Source organism: Chiloscyllium punctatum, chromosome 8 (genome assembly GCF_047496795.1).
Source record: "Chiloscyllium punctatum isolate Juve2018m chromosome 8, sChiPun1.3, whole genome shotgun sequence".
NCBI classification, from domain to species: Eukaryota; Metazoa; Chordata; class Chondrichthyes; order Orectolobiformes; family Hemiscylliidae; genus Chiloscyllium; species Chiloscyllium punctatum.
Genome location: NC_092746.1, coordinates 48,331,787 through 48,350,728, shown reverse-complemented (window position 1 = coordinate 48,350,728; position 18,942 = coordinate 48,331,787). Strand labels below are relative to the sequence as shown.

Sequence of the window (18,942 nt, the reverse complement as noted above, 5' to 3'; positions counted from 1 at the left end):
TCATGGTTTCAATTCCCACCAGTGGAATGCTCTGATCATAAGCCACTCCATAAATAATAGTTGGTTTATTCCTTCCTACATAAATTAGAATTTCCAACAATAATAAGCCACTGCTTAATCAGCCTTTCGATTACAGCCCATTACTTCCATCCAATGATAACTTGTGATCTCGACAACTTACTGAACGACTATGTGTTAATTTATCTGTTAAGACTTACTTCAGATTACTTAATAAAATAGTTAAAATCAGTACAAGTATTTGCTGTTATCAAGTACTTTATATGCTTATATTTTTGAATACAGCTTTTGATCTAAATGATGTAGATTAATTAGGCAGCTAAAGATTGAGAATGTTTCCATCATGATTGTCCTTGGAGGACTGGGAAGACAATAATTCATTTGATTATTTCTGTTTAATAGATAGCTTTAGGGACGCTTGATGCTGTATGTACAATCTCAGATAATATCACAGAAGAGAAAAATGGAAGGTAGAAAGCAAAAAGACATAACTGTAAGCTCCCATTGCACCAGGACAGTAAGGAATAAAGGTGTTTTTTAAAATATCAATTGTATTTCAGCATGCTTGAAGTGTACAACATACACATGTACAACATACACATTTAAAACTGATCAACTCAAAACTTTGTATATGTTACTGGGATATATTTCTCAGCTGACTATGGAATTAAGTACTGGATTAGTGGTTCTGGAAGAGCACAGCAGTTCAGGCAGCATCCAACGAGCAGCGAAATCGACGTTTCGGGCAAAAGCCGATTTCGCTGCTCGTTGGATGCTGCCTGAACTGCTGTGCTCTTCCAGCACCACTAATCCAGAATTTGGTTTCCAGCATCTGCAGTTATTGTTTTTCCCTATGGAATTAAGTATGTTTTCACTTTATATATTATACCCTGTTTTTGTAGCATCTTTTGTAATAGTAATAAAATATATACATTTTGCATACGGATCCCTCTAGTCCTCTTGTACTGAGGGTGAAACTAACATAAATAAACCTAATATTGCTCTCAACTAACTGTACAGAATTATACAAAAAGCAGTAAATGCATTTCAGTTCAGTGTACAAAAGAAAAACATGGGCAGCATGTGGACATGATAAAGTGACATATAAATGAAAGTTTTTTAAAAAATGTCTATATTGTTCACTTTGAATCACTGGGCTCAGGGTAAATCCACTGTATGAATTTATTTTAAATGCATGCATAGAGTTCTTTTAAACAGAAGACAGCACAAAGGATTGCTTGAAAATTTGCTAAGTTCCTAAATTATTACACACAAAACTGAAGGTCACTAAGCCTGCTATGTAAGACGAACTTTCATTCAACCTGAACTTGTGGCCATTTTATGTTGCTACAAAGTTGAAACTATTTGCAGCAACATACAAGTTTCTTAATGTCACTTACACATTGGCATTCCATATATGTTTCTGTCACTGCAGATTATTTTCAAGGAAATTAATCAAGAGCAAATTTAAATGCTTCTAAGTTAACAAAGTGCACTCTGCCAAAACCTAAAGCAATCCTGTCACAACTTGGCTCACATTTGGATAAGGCAAGATTTTGCCACCAGTTATTTAAACAAAATCTCAATAAATTTACAAATGAGAGTACAAACTAGAACAGATGGGAATTGCATTTAGGAAATGTTTCCTATGAACTTGAATTGAATGTGCAGTATGATTATTTTATAAAACCACTTCATGCAGTATTTTCTAAAATAATTTCACACTCAATTAAACCTTAATTAACATATCCATCACATATTCCCTTAGCCCATTAGGTCTCAGGCATTCCTATGGTGATGTTAGAGGATAACATTTTCTGCCTCCAGTTCACAAGTTAAATTGGTATAACAAGATAGAGAAACATATATACAGTAGAATCATCAGGAATGGCACAAAACTAATGTGTTGTAATCACCTCAGATAAGGTTAGCACACAATGGTGCTGCAGAAATTTAGTTCATGCTTCATGTGTATCAGGATAAAATTAAAAAGTTTTAGGAATTAAAGTTTTATCTGCAGAAAAACAAAGACAGCTGATTGAAGTAAATGCAATTTTAATAGACTTGGAGTTAATTATAGTTAAAAACAAACTGGTATTTTTCTTGCAAGGTCAGAGTTGATGGTAAAAAAGACTCAATGTTCCATCTCTAAGTTCATAAAGAAGCTAGGTAGACTCAGAAAAGTCTTAAAATTCCATTAGAGATACACATTATTTACATCAGTTGCAAAACTAAAGGCTTTTGTTGGAGATATATAGCATGCTAAATTGCTATAGAGATAGTAATTTATGGTGTAGCCTTACTATTTAGTTCCCTTGTAAAGGGTCAGTTAGTTCCAATTCGTTAGATAGCTATTTTGTGATGCAGTGTGATGATAAATATGGTAATTCCCATACCACAGGTCATCATGAAGGTCCTACCTTCCAACCTTGTCACTTGCCTAAGGCATGGTAAACTTCAGGTTGAACTATGGTTCTCTGGGACTACGATAATATTTATTTTCATTTATCTGTTTTATTTTATTGTCAGGAGGAGGCTGTAGTGTTTGAGGAACAGAAAGTCAGTTTCAACTTTGTTGCAGGATAGACTGCATACCAAAAGACAGAGACACAGGATATATGAGTCTGTTGGGCATACTTCAAGAACATTAAAGTATTCATTTTGTATTCATCATGTGGGAAACATGTAGGACTCAGTTCATTTTGGGTTTCCTGAATAAACTGTAATCGGAAGATTTGCTCTAGCTTGTAGCTAGAAGAAGAAATCTAGTGATCCTCAAAGCCTCATAGTAGAAAGCAGTCAGCTTGAATAGCTAGCTTTGAAAAAGCTACTCAAAAGCTATGGGAGCGGACTGCGAAAAAATGCCTACTCACATGCAAAGCTCAGAGATGCAGGTCAAATGTTCACAATTGTGAGGTCTTTAAAGACAATTGGAGGTTTGCAGGTCAATGGCAAATAGAAAAATCTGTATAATTGGTACACTAAAAAACAGCTGTAATACTGAAGAAGTGACGTGAAATCCAGAGAATATAGCTTACATCTCGGATGATCCAAAGAGAAATGAACAAACTTTCAAGACGTTCGAAGATAATGGAACTTTTATAGAAGAATATTAAATAGTATAAATGAGTTGTTAGCATTAGTCTTTATAAGCTATAGTGTTAAATTAGTTGACATGCTTTAATTTCTTTTTACATAAAGAATAAAGATTGGTTTTGCTTAAAAACATGAAATCCTGATGCGTAGCTCTGCCAATTAGTTACTTGGTGCTTGGATTTCTTTTCAAACATTCCTTAAAAGGATTCCATAAAAACTGGTTAAGAAATCAGGAAATCAAACATCTGTTCACTATCATCAATCTTAAGTCACTGAAAAGACAGGCAATGAAATACATTACTTCTGTTAATAACAGTCAAAAAGTGTGGCGCTGCTAAAGCATAGCCAGTCTGGCAGCATCTGAAGAGCAAGAGAATGGGCCTTTCGAATATGAGCTCTTCATCAGAAAGAGCTGCCTGACCAGCTATGCTTTTCCATCTCCACAGTTTTCAACTCTGATCTCCAGCGTCTGCAATCCTCACTTTCTTCTGTTAATAACTGCCCGAGATAGTCATAAAACACAAACCATTCTATGCATTTATCTAATGTTTAAAACAGGACTGTATTGTTTACAAGTTGAAATGCAATGATTAATAAATGTAAGCAGACCTCCTGATTCAAGGGTGTGCCTGTTGATAACTTCCCATAGACCTTCAGACATGGCTGCAGCCTGAAACACATGCGGAGCTTTAATTAGGTCACAAGAGGTCAAAGACAGGCAAACAGGGTACCTGACATTATTCGACTAATCTATATTTACCAATAGCGAATTGAGACACTCAGGTAGGGATGTCGAAACAGCCATGTCCAAGCAACCAAGGAAGTTTTGTGATGCTGTTCCACTCTACTCTCGTATTACCACCACCATGAATGCATTCTTAAGACACTTAAGATTCTAATCCTTTCTTGCAACTAATTCTCTCTCCTCTTTTGCAGGCACCAATAGCATCCACACAGCCTCTGCCCTGAAAAGATACAATGGAAGGGAAGGGCCTATTTATCCAAGCAGAGGTCACTGACTAGGGGCACAAATTTCAAGCGATTGATAGAAAGATTAAAGGACAATATGGGAAAATGTTTTTAAACTTATTAAGGGTCTAGAATTCAATGTCTGAAAGCAGAGTAGAGGCAGAAAGCCTGAACTTATTAAATAGGTCTACGTACAAATCTCAAGTGTCAGAACCTGCTGTAAGGAATTATGAGGCTAGGTGGGCTCATTTTGTTGGTTGGCACAGACATGATAAACTTTCTCTCTGCTATAAACTTTCTTTGATTCTATAATTTCCTGATAGACATTCATAGCAAGAAACATTCTGCGTCAAGAGGGTGCAATTATAGTTGTCTAGCTGCCTCAAGCACAAAAATCACTGGACATGTGTGCTGGCAACACTTTGTGCTGTTCTGACTGGTATAACAATTTTTGAAATGCACCTGGCAAAAACCTTTTCAAAAATACATATATACAACAGAAATACTGCATCAATCACACACTTATTTTCAAAGCCATGATTTTTCATTCCTATGTCAAAAAAAAAAATTAATTGTCAGAATAAACAGCAGATGCTGTAAATCGGAAACAAAATCAGAAATTGCTGGAAAAGCTCAGCAGGTCTGGATCCCATTGTTAGCCATTAACCATCCCCATTAATAGCTATTCACCCTCCTAGCCAGATCATTATCTACCCCTTTGTCCAAAAGTTCTTCTCTATCTTTGGGCTCTATGTCCATCTATTGTTTATTCCTCATCCTCCTCCTCCACCCAATCTTCTGCATGTAAACCAACATTTTCCTAGCTACCATCAATTCTGAGGAAGGGTTACTTATTCTGAAACATTAACTCTGATTTCTCTCCACAGATGGCGTCAAATCCGCTGATCTTTTTTATGAAAACAAAAGGTCAGTGTTTGCTGTCATTTCTCTTCTTGAAACTGCTCGAAAATTCTAGAATTTATGTATGCATAATTAAACATGGAAATTCTGAAATTGCGGTCAGTAATTCTGTGTTCCCATAGGTTGTGTTGTTGAATCACTTCTGGATAGTAGTTAAGTAGAAATCAATGAATTCATGAAAACATGCCCCTTCAGTTCTGTCCTTTTAGACATCGGACCTGAAACATTAACTCTGATTTCCCTTCACAGATGCTGGCAGACCTGCTAAGTTTTTTTCAGCAAATTCTGATTTTGTTCCCTTTTACTCAGTTGGTCTCACTGTAAAACACTTGTTGCATGAGACATGAAGTTGAGAATTATTTCATAACATTTTCAATATCACAAATTCTAATTTACATCCAGTCAAATTTCTCCATTATGATAAAACAAAACCAGAGTTCTTTTTAATATGTTTGTTACTTCAACTTCGAGCAACATGTTGCAACAGTTATTTCTCACATTGTAAAGTTTTTTAGTCAGAGTACAAAATTCAGCACATTATACTGTGTAGTCCATGAAAATACCTGAATAGGATTGATGCTTTCCCAGGGTCCCCCTCTCTTGTTGCCAAAATCAAACCAGGATCGAAAAGTGGAAAGTCCATATCACTAAATCTTTATCAGCAGCTTTCTCAGAGGTCAGCAGTAATTGCTGTTGCTTTGCCACCAACAGAAAATAAAAAGCTATTATTTTTACTTCTCTGACCTCCGAGCAGAGTGTCTCTGCTTCAAACTCCAGCACGCAATTTTGTTTCTTCAGGCTGCAATGCTTGTGGTTTTCAATTTATTTCTAGGTCAGTGCTGAAAAATCTGTCTTTCAGTCAAGTTTCTATGGTGGGGAGTGGAAGGGATTGAACTGACAGCAGAAAGAGGGCATGTAGCATTTAGAAGATAGGAAAGGACAATTGGAAAACAATATGTCTGTGTGCATGACATGGAAACCAAGATAAATTGGCCGGTCCAGGGAGTCAGTCAGTCAGTTACTGAGATCTTCTGGCAGTCAGTGCACTAATAAATGAATAAACAACATTTAATGTAAAGAAATTGTAATTGACAGTTTGACAAGTTAAGTTGAACTTAATGATTTTCAACATTACTATTTTTAAGATGGTGGACATAGAAATTACTGTTAGACTGTAATGAAAATTCATATGCTGATTACTTACAAGTTGGTTTCCAGTGATTTTACTACCTCAAACATAATAATCTACTCTATGATCAAGAATGAAACACAAAATCTTGATCATTTGAAATATAAAACAGGATAAACCACTATAATAAAATAAACTATAAACATTACTGAAAACTGAGACAGACTATGTTAAAAATCACACAACACCAGGTTATAGTCCAACAGATTTAATTGGAAGCACTAGCTTTCGGAGCACCGCTTCTTCATCAGGTGGCTGTGGAGGGCACAATTGTAAGGCACAGAATTTATAGCAAACGTTTACAGTGTGACGTAACTGAACTTATACATTGAAAAATACCTCGACCGTCTGTTGAGTCTTTCATCTGTTCAAATACTATGGTAGATTCACTTCTTTCACGTGTAAATCACAAAACTTGTTTTTTAAAAGTTGCATTCTCAGGTTAACTGTAACAATTTGTGTTAGCTAGACAATATGTTGAAGGTAAAAATTCTGGATTAGTGGTGCTGGAAGAGCACAGCAGTTCAGGCAGCATCCAACGAGCAGCGAAATCGACGTTTCGGGCAAAAGCCCTTCATCAGGAATAAAGGCAGTGAGCCTGAAGCGTGGAAAGATAAGCTAGAGGAGGGTGGGGGTGGGGAGAGAGTAGCATAGAGTACAATGGATGAGTGGGGGAGGGGATGAAGGTGATAGGTCAGGGAGGAGAGGGTGGAGTGGATAGGTGGAAAAGGAGATAGGCAGGTAGGACAAGACCGGACAAGTCAACGGGACAGTGCTGAGCTGGAAGTTTGAAACTAGGATGAGGTGGGGGAAGGGAAATGAGGAAGCTGTTGAAGTCCATGTTGATGCCCTGGGGTTGAAGTGTTCTGAGGCGGAAGATGAGGCGTTCTTCCTCCAGGCGTCTGGTGGTTAGGGAGCAGCGGTGAAGGAGACCCAGGACCTCCATGTCCTCGGCAGAGTGGGAGGGGGAGTTGAAATGTTGGGCCACGGAGCGGTTTGGTTGATTGGTGCGGGTGTCTCGGAGATGTTCCCTAAAGCGCTCTGCTAGGAGGCGCCCAGTCTCCCCAATGTAGAGGAGACCACATCGGGAGCAACGGATACAATAAATGATATTAGTGGATGTGCAGGTAAAACGTTGATGGATGTGGAAGGCTCCTTTAGGGCCTTGGATAGAGGTGAGGGAGGAGGTGTGGGCACAGGTTTTATAGTTCCTGCGGTGGCAGGGGAAAGTGCCAGAATGGGAGGGTGGGTCGTAGGGGGGTGTGGACCTGACCAGGTAGTCACGGAGGGAACGGTCTTTGCAGAAGGCGGAAAGGGGTGGGGAGGGAAATATATCCCTGGTGGTGGGGTCTTTTTGGAGGTGGCGGAAATGTCGGCGGATGATTTGGTTTATGCGAAGGTTTGTAGAATCGAAGCTGAGCACCAGGGGCATTCTGTCCTTGTTACGGTTGGAGGGGTGGGGTCTGAGGGCGGAGGTGCGGGATGTGGACGAGATGCGTTGGAGGGCATCTTTAACCACGTGGGAAGGGAAATTGCAGTCTCTAAAGGAGGAGGCCATCTGGTGGAACTGGTCCTCCTGGGAGCAGATACGGCGGAGGTGGAGAAATTGGGAATACGAGATGGCATTTTTGCAAGAGATAGGGTGGGAAGAGATGTAATCCAGGTAGCTGTGGGAGTTGGTAGGTTTGTAAAAAATATGTCAGTGTCAAGTCGGTCGTCACTAATGGAGATGGAGAGGTCCAGGAAGGGGAGGGAGGTGTCAGAGATGGTCCAGGTAAATTTAAGGTCAGGGTGGAATGTGTTGGTGAAGTTGATGAATTGCTCAACCTCCTCGCGGGAGCACGAGGTGGTGCCAATGCAGTCATCAATGTAGCGGAGGAAGAGGTGGGGAGTGGTGCCGGTGTAATTACGGAAGATCAACTGTTCTACATAGCCAACAAAGAGACAGGCATAGCTGGGGCCCATACGTGTGCCCATGGCTACCCCTTTGTTACCTCCCTGTGTTCTCTATCTGTGCCGTGATGTTTAGATTGATTCTAACCTAAAAAAGTGAGATAACAGAATTTTACATGAATTCATGCAGTTTTTGAGCAAAGTACAATGTAACGCTGCAAGTACAAATTCACCCCACAAACGTATATGTATATGTGTGTATGTGGGCCTTTGTGTCTGTCTGTGTGCATAGTGGGGTCCCCACACTTCCACTGCTTGCGTTTAAACAACCGACAAACCTCAAACAGATCATTGTTCGTAGCAAGTTGCCTGGCTTTCAGGACAATGCCATACATCCCTGTCACGGTAGGTGACTGCAAGACGTGTCAGAGTGTGGACATAGATACCACCATTATGCATGGGGACACCTCCCACCATGTACATGGCAGGTACTCATGTGACTCAGTCAACATTGTCTATCTTATATGTTGCAGGCAAGGATGCCCTGAGGCATGGTACACTGGGGAAACCGAGCAAAGGCTACGGCAATGGATGAATGGGCACCGCACAACAATCAATAGACAGGAGTGTTCCCTCCCAATTGAGGAACACATCAGCGGTCCAGGACATTCGACCTCGGACCTTCGGGTGACCATCCTCCAAGGTGGACTTCGGGACAGGCAGCAGTGAAAAGTGGCCGAGCAGAGGCTGATAGCTAAGTTCCATATCCTTCGGGAGGCCCTCAACCGGGACGTTGGGTTCATGTCATACTACAGGTGACCACCATTCGCTCACACTCTCAACCCCCGATAGTGAGAGAGAGTGAGAGAGAGAGAGAAAGAGACAGACAGAGAGGGGAGAGAGAGAGAGACAGACAGACAGAGAGAGAGGGGAGAGACAGACAGACAGAGAGGGGAGAGACAGAGAGAGAGAGAGAGAGAGAGAGAGAGAGGAGAGAAAGAGAGAGGAGAGAAGAGAAGAGAGAGAGAGGAGAGAGAGAGAGAGACACACACACACACACACACACACACACACAAATATATGTTTGTGGGGTGAATTTGTACTTGCAGCGTTACATTGTACTTTGCTCAAAAACTGCATGAATTCATGTAAAACACATCTCTTTTTTAGATTAGAATCAATCTACACATCACGGCTCAGACAGAGAACACAGGGGGCTAACACCTTCAACATATTGTCTAGCTAACACCAATTGTTACAGTTAACCTGAGAATGCAACTTTTAAAAATCAAGTTTTGTGATTTACACGTAAAAGAAGTGAAACTATCATAGTTTCAATGTATAATTTCAGGTACATCACACTGTAAACCTTTGCTATAAATTCTGTGCCTTACAATTGTGTCCTCCACAACCACCTGATGAAGGAGTGGTGCTCCAAAAGCTAGTGCTTCCAATTAAACCTGTTGGACTATAACCTGGTGTTGTGTGATTCTTAACTTTGTACTCCCCAGTCCAACACCGACATCTCGAAATCGAGGCAGACTATGATCTTAAAACAAGGTCACATTTAACAGATGTGATACTGTTCTAGATTCTACAATCTCTAAGCAGTGCTTTTGCTAGATGTATTTAACAGAATGCTTTTAATATACTACAGAAAAATAGTGCTAAGACAGTCCTATTTAATTTACCAATATTCTCCTACGACACTCTTAACATATTAACTCAGGTCCTCACACACTAATACGTAGTCTAAGCATTCTCTTAGGGGAAATGTTTTATTTTGTACTCACTATTCAGGTGAACATAGCACACAAGTTTCAAGCAATCTTCTTTACACTTTGTTGAAATTTTAGAGTACAACATATCTGTAGTACAATTATTTGATAATTTCAAGAATTTTTACAATGATAACACTAACACTGCATTGGGACTTCATGCTCTGCTGATGAAAATTTAATGCAAGTTCTGAGTTATAACATCTATATACAGGTAGTTCTATAACGTGATGGCTGTGTTCTTGTGCAACCCCATGTTATAGAAAAATCGCATTTTAGAAACAGCACATAAAGTGTTGGCGATGTAATTGTGCTACAGCCAATACACATTCATAGTTTAGAAACTGCGTCCCAACTCATCAATTGCATTATTGCAAATTTGCATTGACAAATCATATATGTTATAGCAGAATAACCTGTATTAGGAACATAGGTTAAGGAGTAGGCCATTTAGTCACTCTAGCCTGTCATGCCATTCAATATGATCATGTCTAATTGAACAGGTCAATGTCTTTTACTCATCCCATCTACCATTGGTAATCAGAAATTTATCAAATTCTAACTTAAATATACTCAAAGATGAAGCCTTCTGCTGTAGAGAATACCAAATGTTCACAACATTCAGGAGTAAAATAAATTCTCATCTCAGAAAAAAAATGACAACCTTTTTATTTTTAGTTAAAAATCACAACACCAGGTTATAGTCCAACAGGTTTAACTGGGAGCACACGAGCTTTCGGAGCGAATGCCACCTGATGAAGGAGCGTCGCTCCGGAAGCTAGTGTGCTTCCAATTAAACCTGTTGGACTATAACCTGGTGTTGTGAGATTTTTAACTTTGTACACCCCAGTCCGACACCGGCATCTCCAAATCATTTTTATTTTTAAACTGTTTCAGACTTCCCAACCATGGGAAACATTATCTGTATCTGCTCTTTCTGTCCTTTTAAATATTTTCCAAGTTTAATGAAATTACCTCGCATTCTTCAAAACTCTAGGGAATACATGCTCAGTTTGTCCAATCTGTTTGCACAGGACAGTCCATCATGCCAGAAACAAGTTTAGATGAACCTTTGTGGGACTCCCCAAATGGCAAGGATACCTTTCTTGAAATTAGGACACCAAAACTTGCACACAGTATTCCAGGTGAGGTCTAAGCAAGCTCTCAAATGATGGACACAGGACTTCACTGCTCAAATTCTCTTACAATACAGATTAACATTCCAATAGCCTTCTTAATAGCTTGCTCCATGTTAGCCTTCAGTGACTTGTCAACAAAGACAACTAGATCCCTTTGGACATCTACACTTTCTAACGTCTTATCACTTAAAAAATACTCTGCATCTCTGTTTCTCCTACCAAAGTAGACAATCTCCCATTTTTCCACATTATATTCAATCTGCCATGTTTAATGCCTGATCAGTGAACCCCTCCAATTTATCCTTAAATTGCTTTACATATTTCTCACAGCACACATTCGCACTTAACTTTGTATCATCTACAAATGTGAAAATATTACAATTGGTCTTTTTATTTCTAAATCATTGTTATATATTATGAACTGGCAGCCCAAGTATTGATCCTTAAGATATCCCATTTATTACATTCTGCCAATGTATCAAAGACTTGTTCCTTTCTATTTTCTGTTTTCTGGCTCTTAGCCAATCATTAATCCATGCCAGTACAAATCCTCTTATGTTACATGCTTTGAATTTTATCACAAGCATTTGGAGAAAGTAAGTATACTATATCTATTGCCTCTCCTTTAACAATTTTTTTATAATATCTTCAAAACTTCCAACAAGTTCGTCAAACATTCAATTTTCCAATCACAAATCCATGTTGATTGTGTCCAACCTAATCATTATCAACCAATTGTGTATTTATTCCCTCCTTTGAAACAAATTCTAGCATTTTCAATGCTACTGATTTAAGGCCAACAGGTTTTTGGTTCTCTGCTTTCTTTTTTGTTCCTTTCTTAAATAGTGGGGTGATCTGCTCTTGTAGCCACTGTATTTAAATGCCTGGTCCAATTCAGTTTCTGGTCAATGATCTCATTCCTAACCTTCCATCAAGGATGTTAAGAGTGAGAGATTCAGTAGTGGAAATGCCACTTAACATCAATTGGGGTGATAGCTTGATGAATTCTTATTGTGAAAGTCATTGCCTGGCACTTGTCAAGTGTAAAAATTACTTGCCATGTCCAGATCGTGTTACATTTGGACATAGATTGCTTTAGTAGCTGAGAAGTCAAAAATGATGTAAGCCAACACTTTGCAATTATCCCATATCTGGCTGTATGATGGAGGTAAGTTTATTGATGAAACAGCTGATGATTTTTGGGCCCAGGAAACTGCTCTGAGAAACCTTTGTAATGATGTCCTGGATCTGAGATGACTGACCTCCAACAACTGCAAACATCTTCCTTTGGGCTAGGTACAACTCCAGCCAGAGGAGAGTATTTCCCAATTCCCACTGTCTCTAGGTTTGCTAGAGCTATGGTCAAATGTGGCTTTAATGTCAAGGGCAGTCGGTCTCAGCCCACTTCTGGAGTTTGGCACTTTTGTCTAAATTTAAACTAAGGACGTGTTGAGATTGGGTACAGAATGGTCCCGGCAGAACCCAAACTGATGTCAGTGACTAGTTTATTGCTAAGCAAGTGCTGCTTGATAGCACAGTTGATGAGCCCTATCACCTTATCGATCGTAGAGCATAGTGTTAGAGCGATAACAGCCCAGGTGGAATTTGTTCGATTTTTCATCTACAGGACATACCTGGGCAATTTTCCACATTATCAGATACATGCCACTGTTCTAACTGTAATTGAACAGCTTGGTTATGAGGACAGCAACTCTGGCAGAAATATTGTCAAAGCCCAAACACTTTGCAGTATTTAGGGCCTTTAATCACCTTTTCATGTCATGTGAAGCAAAGTAAATTGGCTGAAGACTGATATCTCTAAAGATGGGGACCTCAGGAGGAGGCAGAGATGAATCATTCACTTGGGACATCTGGCTGAAGATTGTTGCAAATGTCTTAGCCTATTCTTTTGCAATGATGTGTTGAGCTTCCCCATTATTGAGGATGAGCGTATTTATGGAGTTGCCTCCTTCAGTTAGTTAGGAAATTGCCTGCCGCCCTTCATGACAGGATCTGTCTGGAAAGCAGAGCTTACAGCTAATGAATTAGTCATGCAATCATTAAGTTCTATGATTTATGGTTGATTTGATTCAATTTACTATTGTCACACAGTGGGAAGTTTTGTTTTGGGTCCAATGCAGGCAGATCCTACCATACAAAGATCATAGGGTGATAGAACAGAATGAGGAATACAAAGTTACGGCTGCAAGGAAGGTGCACAAAAATCAAGACCAACATCAGATTTGAAATTTGGGAGGCCCATTCAGAAGCCTAACAACAGTGGGGAACAATCTGTGGGTATGTCTTCAAGCTTTTGTATCTTCACCCTGATAGAAGAGGTTCGAAGAGATTTTAACTGGGGTAGGGGGCATCTTTGACTTTGGCTGCTTTTCCGAGGCAGCAAAAAGTGTAGATGAAGTCAATGGATGGAAGGTTGACTTACATGATGGACTAGGCTGTGTTCACAACGCTCTGGGCAGAATTGTTGGCTTACCAAGCCATGAAGCAGTCAGTCAGAATGCTTTCTATGGTGCATCTCACTACAGGATTCTTAATCTCTGATCTACTCTTCTGCTGTTTGGCATACAAATTGTCCTGCGATATAGAATCCTTACAGTGTGGAAGCAGGTCATTCGGCCCAAAACGTCCACATCGAATCTCCAATGTGCATCACAACGAGATTCACCACACCACCACCCACCCACCATCACCGCCCCCTAAACTGGGCACAATTCTGCTGCTAATGGCCCACAATGCCTTGTGGATGCTCAGGCTTAAGTTGATAGATCTGTGTGAAATCTAGCACAGTGGTAGAGCCACGCAACATGATGGAAAGTCTTCTTAATGTGAAGACAGAACTTTATCTCCACAAGGACTGTGTAGTTTATCCTTCCTATTGTCATCATCTGATACATCTGCAACAAGCAGATTGGTGAGGATAAGGTCAAATTTGTTTCTCTCTTGTTGGTTCCTTCACAGCTTGCTGCAGACTTAATCAGTTAGCTACATTGTTTAAGATGCATCCACTTCAGTCAGAAGTGGTGCTGTCCAGTTATTCTGTGTGATGGACCCTGAAGGCCCCCAACCAAGAGTGCATGTGCCCTTGCCGCCAAGTGCTCAGGTGCTCCTTGACTAGTCTTAGAGACAAATCTCCCAGTTTTGGCATTAGCCTTCAGATGTTAGTTGGTACACCTTGCAGGGTCGTCCAGATAGTTGATTGGTCAGTCGTCCTCAGTAGGTGAGAATTACATTCAGAAGTGTATTCCCAGGGAAGGCCTATTGCTGATCTGTCAAGTTGCTGAGCTGTACTTAACTCTGTGGACCTGCTCTAAAAGAGCTGGCTATGCAGCTGGGAGCTAAGACCACTGTCACCTCCATTAAACCCAGCCTCTGGTGTGCTAATCATGTAGCATGGGATATTAATCGTTTTACAATGAAGCAAAGCTGACACGGCAACAAGTAAAAGCGGAATCTGAAGAAGAGCTGTGGAGATAAGATGTCTGAGGACAGTGGTTGATTTAATTCAAAAACTTCTTACATTAGCGTCAGAGTTTAAGCAAACAGAGATAAACAAAATAACTTACAGCTTCTGAACTTCAGCCCAGAGTGTGTTCTGTAAAAGGTGATCTTCTGAAGGAGGCTCTGTATGAAATTAATAGAAAATAATGCATTGAATGAAATGAACTGATTTACATGATGAAGGTCAAAGCTATGCCATAGAGTCACAGATCTATCCATTTTACTGATTCTTTTTGTTCTATTAGAAATGTGCAAACCTGGAGTTTGCACAGACCATTCTTACTTCAGGTCGGTAAAAACAATGACTGCAGATGCTGGAAACCAAATTCTGGATTAGTGGTGCTGGAAGAGCATAGCAGTTCAGGCAGCATCCAAGTAGCTTCGAAAGGGCTCCTGATGAAGGGCTTTTGCCCGAAATGTCGATTTCGAAGTTACTTGGATGCTGCCTGAACTGCTGTGCTCTTCCAGCACCACTAATCCAGAATCCATTCTTAGTTCAGTTGCATTATGATCAATAAATTTTAAATTAGAACAACATGAACTGGCAACAAGAGCAAGAAGCGATACATGTAAACTCATGACAAAAGTTCCTTTTCATGTTTATCAAACTTTATGGTATACTGCAAAGCAGCCTGTGAAAAATCCGAATTCCCTACACACCCATTCACATGGACTTTCTTCTGCTGCTACAAGCCATCAAGTACATTAAGTCTATCTCTTTTCTTCCTCACTCAGTCATTTATTTGTTATTTTCTCAAGTCTCCTTCACTTCTTCTCAGCTTGTCATGCGGTCTCTCATTTCTCTGTTCTTGGGTAGATTGCTTTACTTCAATTCCTCACTATTCTTGTGCATCTCTATTATAGAAAGTTGGTGGCACAGAAAAAGGCCACTTGGCCCAAGAACTGAGCCACCCTGTTCCATAACATTTTCCAGCATTCGGTCCCAAGCGCTGCAGGTTATGGCACTGGAGATTCATATCTAGATGCTTTAAAAACATCTTCAGGGTTTCTGCTTGTACTGTGCTCTCGTGCAGTGAATTACAAGCCCCAGTTCACCTCTGGGTTGATAACACTTTATTCATCTCCCTTCTAATTGTTCTATCAATCTTGAAATCTGCACCTCCCAGTCACTGACCACTTTACTCAAGTAAACAGGTCCTTCCTATTCAGATACCTCATATCTCAATCAAACCTCCCCTCACCTCTTCTTTTCCAAACTATTTTCTGTCGTGCAACATCATTGTAAATATTCCCTGTATTCTTTAGAGTGCAATTACATTCTTTATATCATGAGGTTACTATAACTGCATACAGGAAACTGCTAATTTACACAGCTCCAGCATGACCTCCCTGCTCTAATATTCTAGGATTTAATCTGTCTTCTTAAACAACTTATTATCTTCTCCTGCTACCTTCTGTAGACACTGAATCCAACGTTCTTCACTTCCTCTACAACTCTATTTCCCATTAATTGTGTATTCCTTTGCCTTGTGCAACCTCCTCAAATATTTTATTCACTTCTCTCAGTTGAATTCAACTAGCCACTTTTCTGCTCCCTAACCAGTCCATTGACATATTTGCGCAGTCTCCAGCTATCCTCCACATTGGCAATCTCTCAGCCAATTTTTGCTGATCATGCTCCCTCGATTTGCATCCATTATTAATATCAGAGTATTATGTAAGTGTTATGGTATAGTGGGAAGCCATTCCATCCATTCTGTCTGTACTGGCTTTTCAAATGTACCTGGGCTGTTAAAAGAAGTCATGCAGGAAACAGCAAAAAGTCTGCCCATCATTTTCTAAACCCACTGGGAACAGATGTGGTGTCAGAGGATTGCCAAAATTGCACCTTTTAAAAGGAAAACCTAGACACACACCAATAATGAGTTCAAGCAGTATAACCTCAGTAGTGAAATTAATTCCGAGACACAGGATAAACTGTCTCTTAGAATGGTTTCACATAAATCCATGTTGGTTTTTCTTGATTAATTAAGAGGAGATCATATTTGAATAACTTGATTAAATCTTTAGAATAAGCAACAGGGAGGAATGGTAAGGGGAATGTATTTGATGTGGATTTTGGTGTGGCTTTTAGCAAGTTTCCAACATGGTTCATTAGTTTAAAAAAGTAAAAGCTGGTAGGATTACAAAAAACGTAGCAAGCTGTACATAAAATTAGTTCAGTGGTAGGAAATGAAGCCTATTTTTTTTTTCTGGTGCATTTGCAAATGGAAGATTCTTTCCTGTGGGGTTCCACAGGACTCCCTACCAAATTCCTTTTTTCATAAATATCCAAAGGAATTTGATACAGTGCCAAACAACAGACTTGTGAGGAAAGTTACAGGCGAGTAATTTCCCTAGATTCTTTTTACCAATGTTATATTCTTTTGCCACTGCTATAAGCTTGAGGTCCCTTGGATAAGCTCACTGGTGTCTTTTGCACCACTCTTGGCATCGTCTAAACGGTGCACTAAAACTCCTATTTTCATAAGCATCAGCCCTAATTACTCTCAATGATGTTCCCACCCAGTAAACCAGTGGAAGCTTATCTAGTCAATGTTTTCCCCGTTCAAGTTGCCCAACTTGAGTCAATGTATGTTCTGTCAGAAGACCAACATTCATGTCCATCCAGAGTACCAATCACTTATAAACAAAACTCTCGCCATTTGCAATAGTATTGTGGATGTACCTACAATCTGGTTTTATTCAAGACCAGATTAATGGGTGGCCCACTCAAACAGGTGTAATCATACTGTGGCCATTACTACAAATTCATATTTTCATTTCCTCATTTGGCCCTCCTTTAAGGCACTCATTAGGTTGCACCGCACTTAAAATCTTTATTACATCCTGCTCCCTGAACTCTACGCAATTATTCTCATCAAAATATCCAGCTGTCTTTCTTTCCTCATTCCCAGCAGAGCCATTCTTAGCCTTTTATCATTAAAATCATCATCCCAAATTCCTGACTTCCCTCTTCTCGGAATTCCCTTCCCTCAAGTGAAGTAGGCAACTAGAGCAGGAGTCTTTTGTGGATATACCCATTTCAAACAGGTATGCTGTTTTGGAAAATGTAGGGGGTGATGGATTCTCAGGGGAACGTAGCACAAACAGCCAAGTTCCTGGTATTGAGACTGGCTCTAATGCAACGAGGGGTACGTTGGCTTCTAAAAGATCAATTGTGTTAGGGGATTCTGTAGTCAGAGGTACAGACAGACGTTTCTGTGGCCAGCAGAGAAAAAGCAGAATGGTGTGTTGTTTCCCTGGTACCAGGATCAAGGATGTCTCAGAGAGGGTGCAGAATGTTCTCACGGGGGAAAGGCGCCAGCAGGAGGTCATTGTCCACATTCGAACCAACGGCATTGGAAGGGAAAAGGTTGAGACTCTGAAGGGAGATTCCAGAGAGTTAGGTAGAAATTTTAAAAGGAGGTCTTCAAGGGTAATAATATCTGGATTACGCCCAGTGCTACAAGCTAGTGGGGGCAAGAATAGGAGGATACAGCAGATGAATGCATGGCTGAGGAGCTGGTGTATGGGAGAAGGATTCACATTTTTGGATCATTGGAATCTCTTTTGGGGTAGAAGTGACCTGTACAAGGAGGACGGATTGCACCTAAATTGGAAGGGGACTAATATACTGGCAGGGAAATTTGCAACAACTGCTTGGGAAGATTTAAACTAGTAAGGTGTGGTGGTGGTGGTGGGGGTGGGGGGGGGGGGGGGGGGGGGGGGTTGGGACCCAGGGAGATAGTGAGGAAAGAGATCGACCTGAGAAGGGTAAGCTGAGAACAGAAGTGAGTCAAACAATCAGGGCAGGCAGGGACAAGCTAGGACTGATAAATTAAACTGCATTTATTTCAATGCAAGGGGACTAACAGGGAAGGCAGATGAACTCAGGGCATGGTTAGGAACATGGGACTGGGATATCATAGCAATTACGGAAACATGGCTCAGGGATGGGCAGGACTGACAGCTGATTGTTCCAGGATACAAATGCTACAGGAAGGATAGAAAGGGAGGCAAAAGAAGGGGGGGGGGGGGGGGGGGTGTGGCATTTTTGATAAGGGATAGCATTACAGCTGTGCGAAGGGAGGATATTCCTGGAAATACGAGGGATGTTATTTGGGTGGAACTGAGAAATAAGAAAGGGATGATCACCTTATTGAGATTGTATTATAGACCCCCCAGTAGTCAGAGGGAAATTGAGAAACAAACTTGTAAAAGAGATCTCAGCTATCTGTAAGAATAATAGGGTGGTTATGGTAGGGGATTTTAACTTTCCAAACATTGACTGGGACTGCCATAGTGTTAGAGGTTTAGATGGAAAGGAATTTGTTAAGTGTGTATAAGACAATTTTCTGATTCAGTATGTGGATGTACCTACTACAGAAGGTGCAAAACGTGACCTACACTTGGGAAA

The 18,942-nt window shown here is 40.3% G+C and overlaps 1 protein-coding gene across 2 annotated transcripts in view; it reads right to left on the bottom strand.

The window, feature by feature from the left end:
* Positions 1 to 18,942, bottom strand: part of elp2 (elongator acetyltransferase complex subunit 2) — a 154,865-nt gene that overhangs the window by 55,217 nt on the left and 80,706 nt on the right. For both annotated transcript variants that reach the window (XM_072575494.1, XM_072575493.1), the window contains exon 16: positions 14,588 to 14,645. In XM_072575494.1, the coding sequence (XP_072431595.1) occupies positions 14,588 to 14,645 (58 nt within the window). The remainder of the gene's footprint in view (positions 1 to 14,587; positions 14,646 to 18,942) is intronic.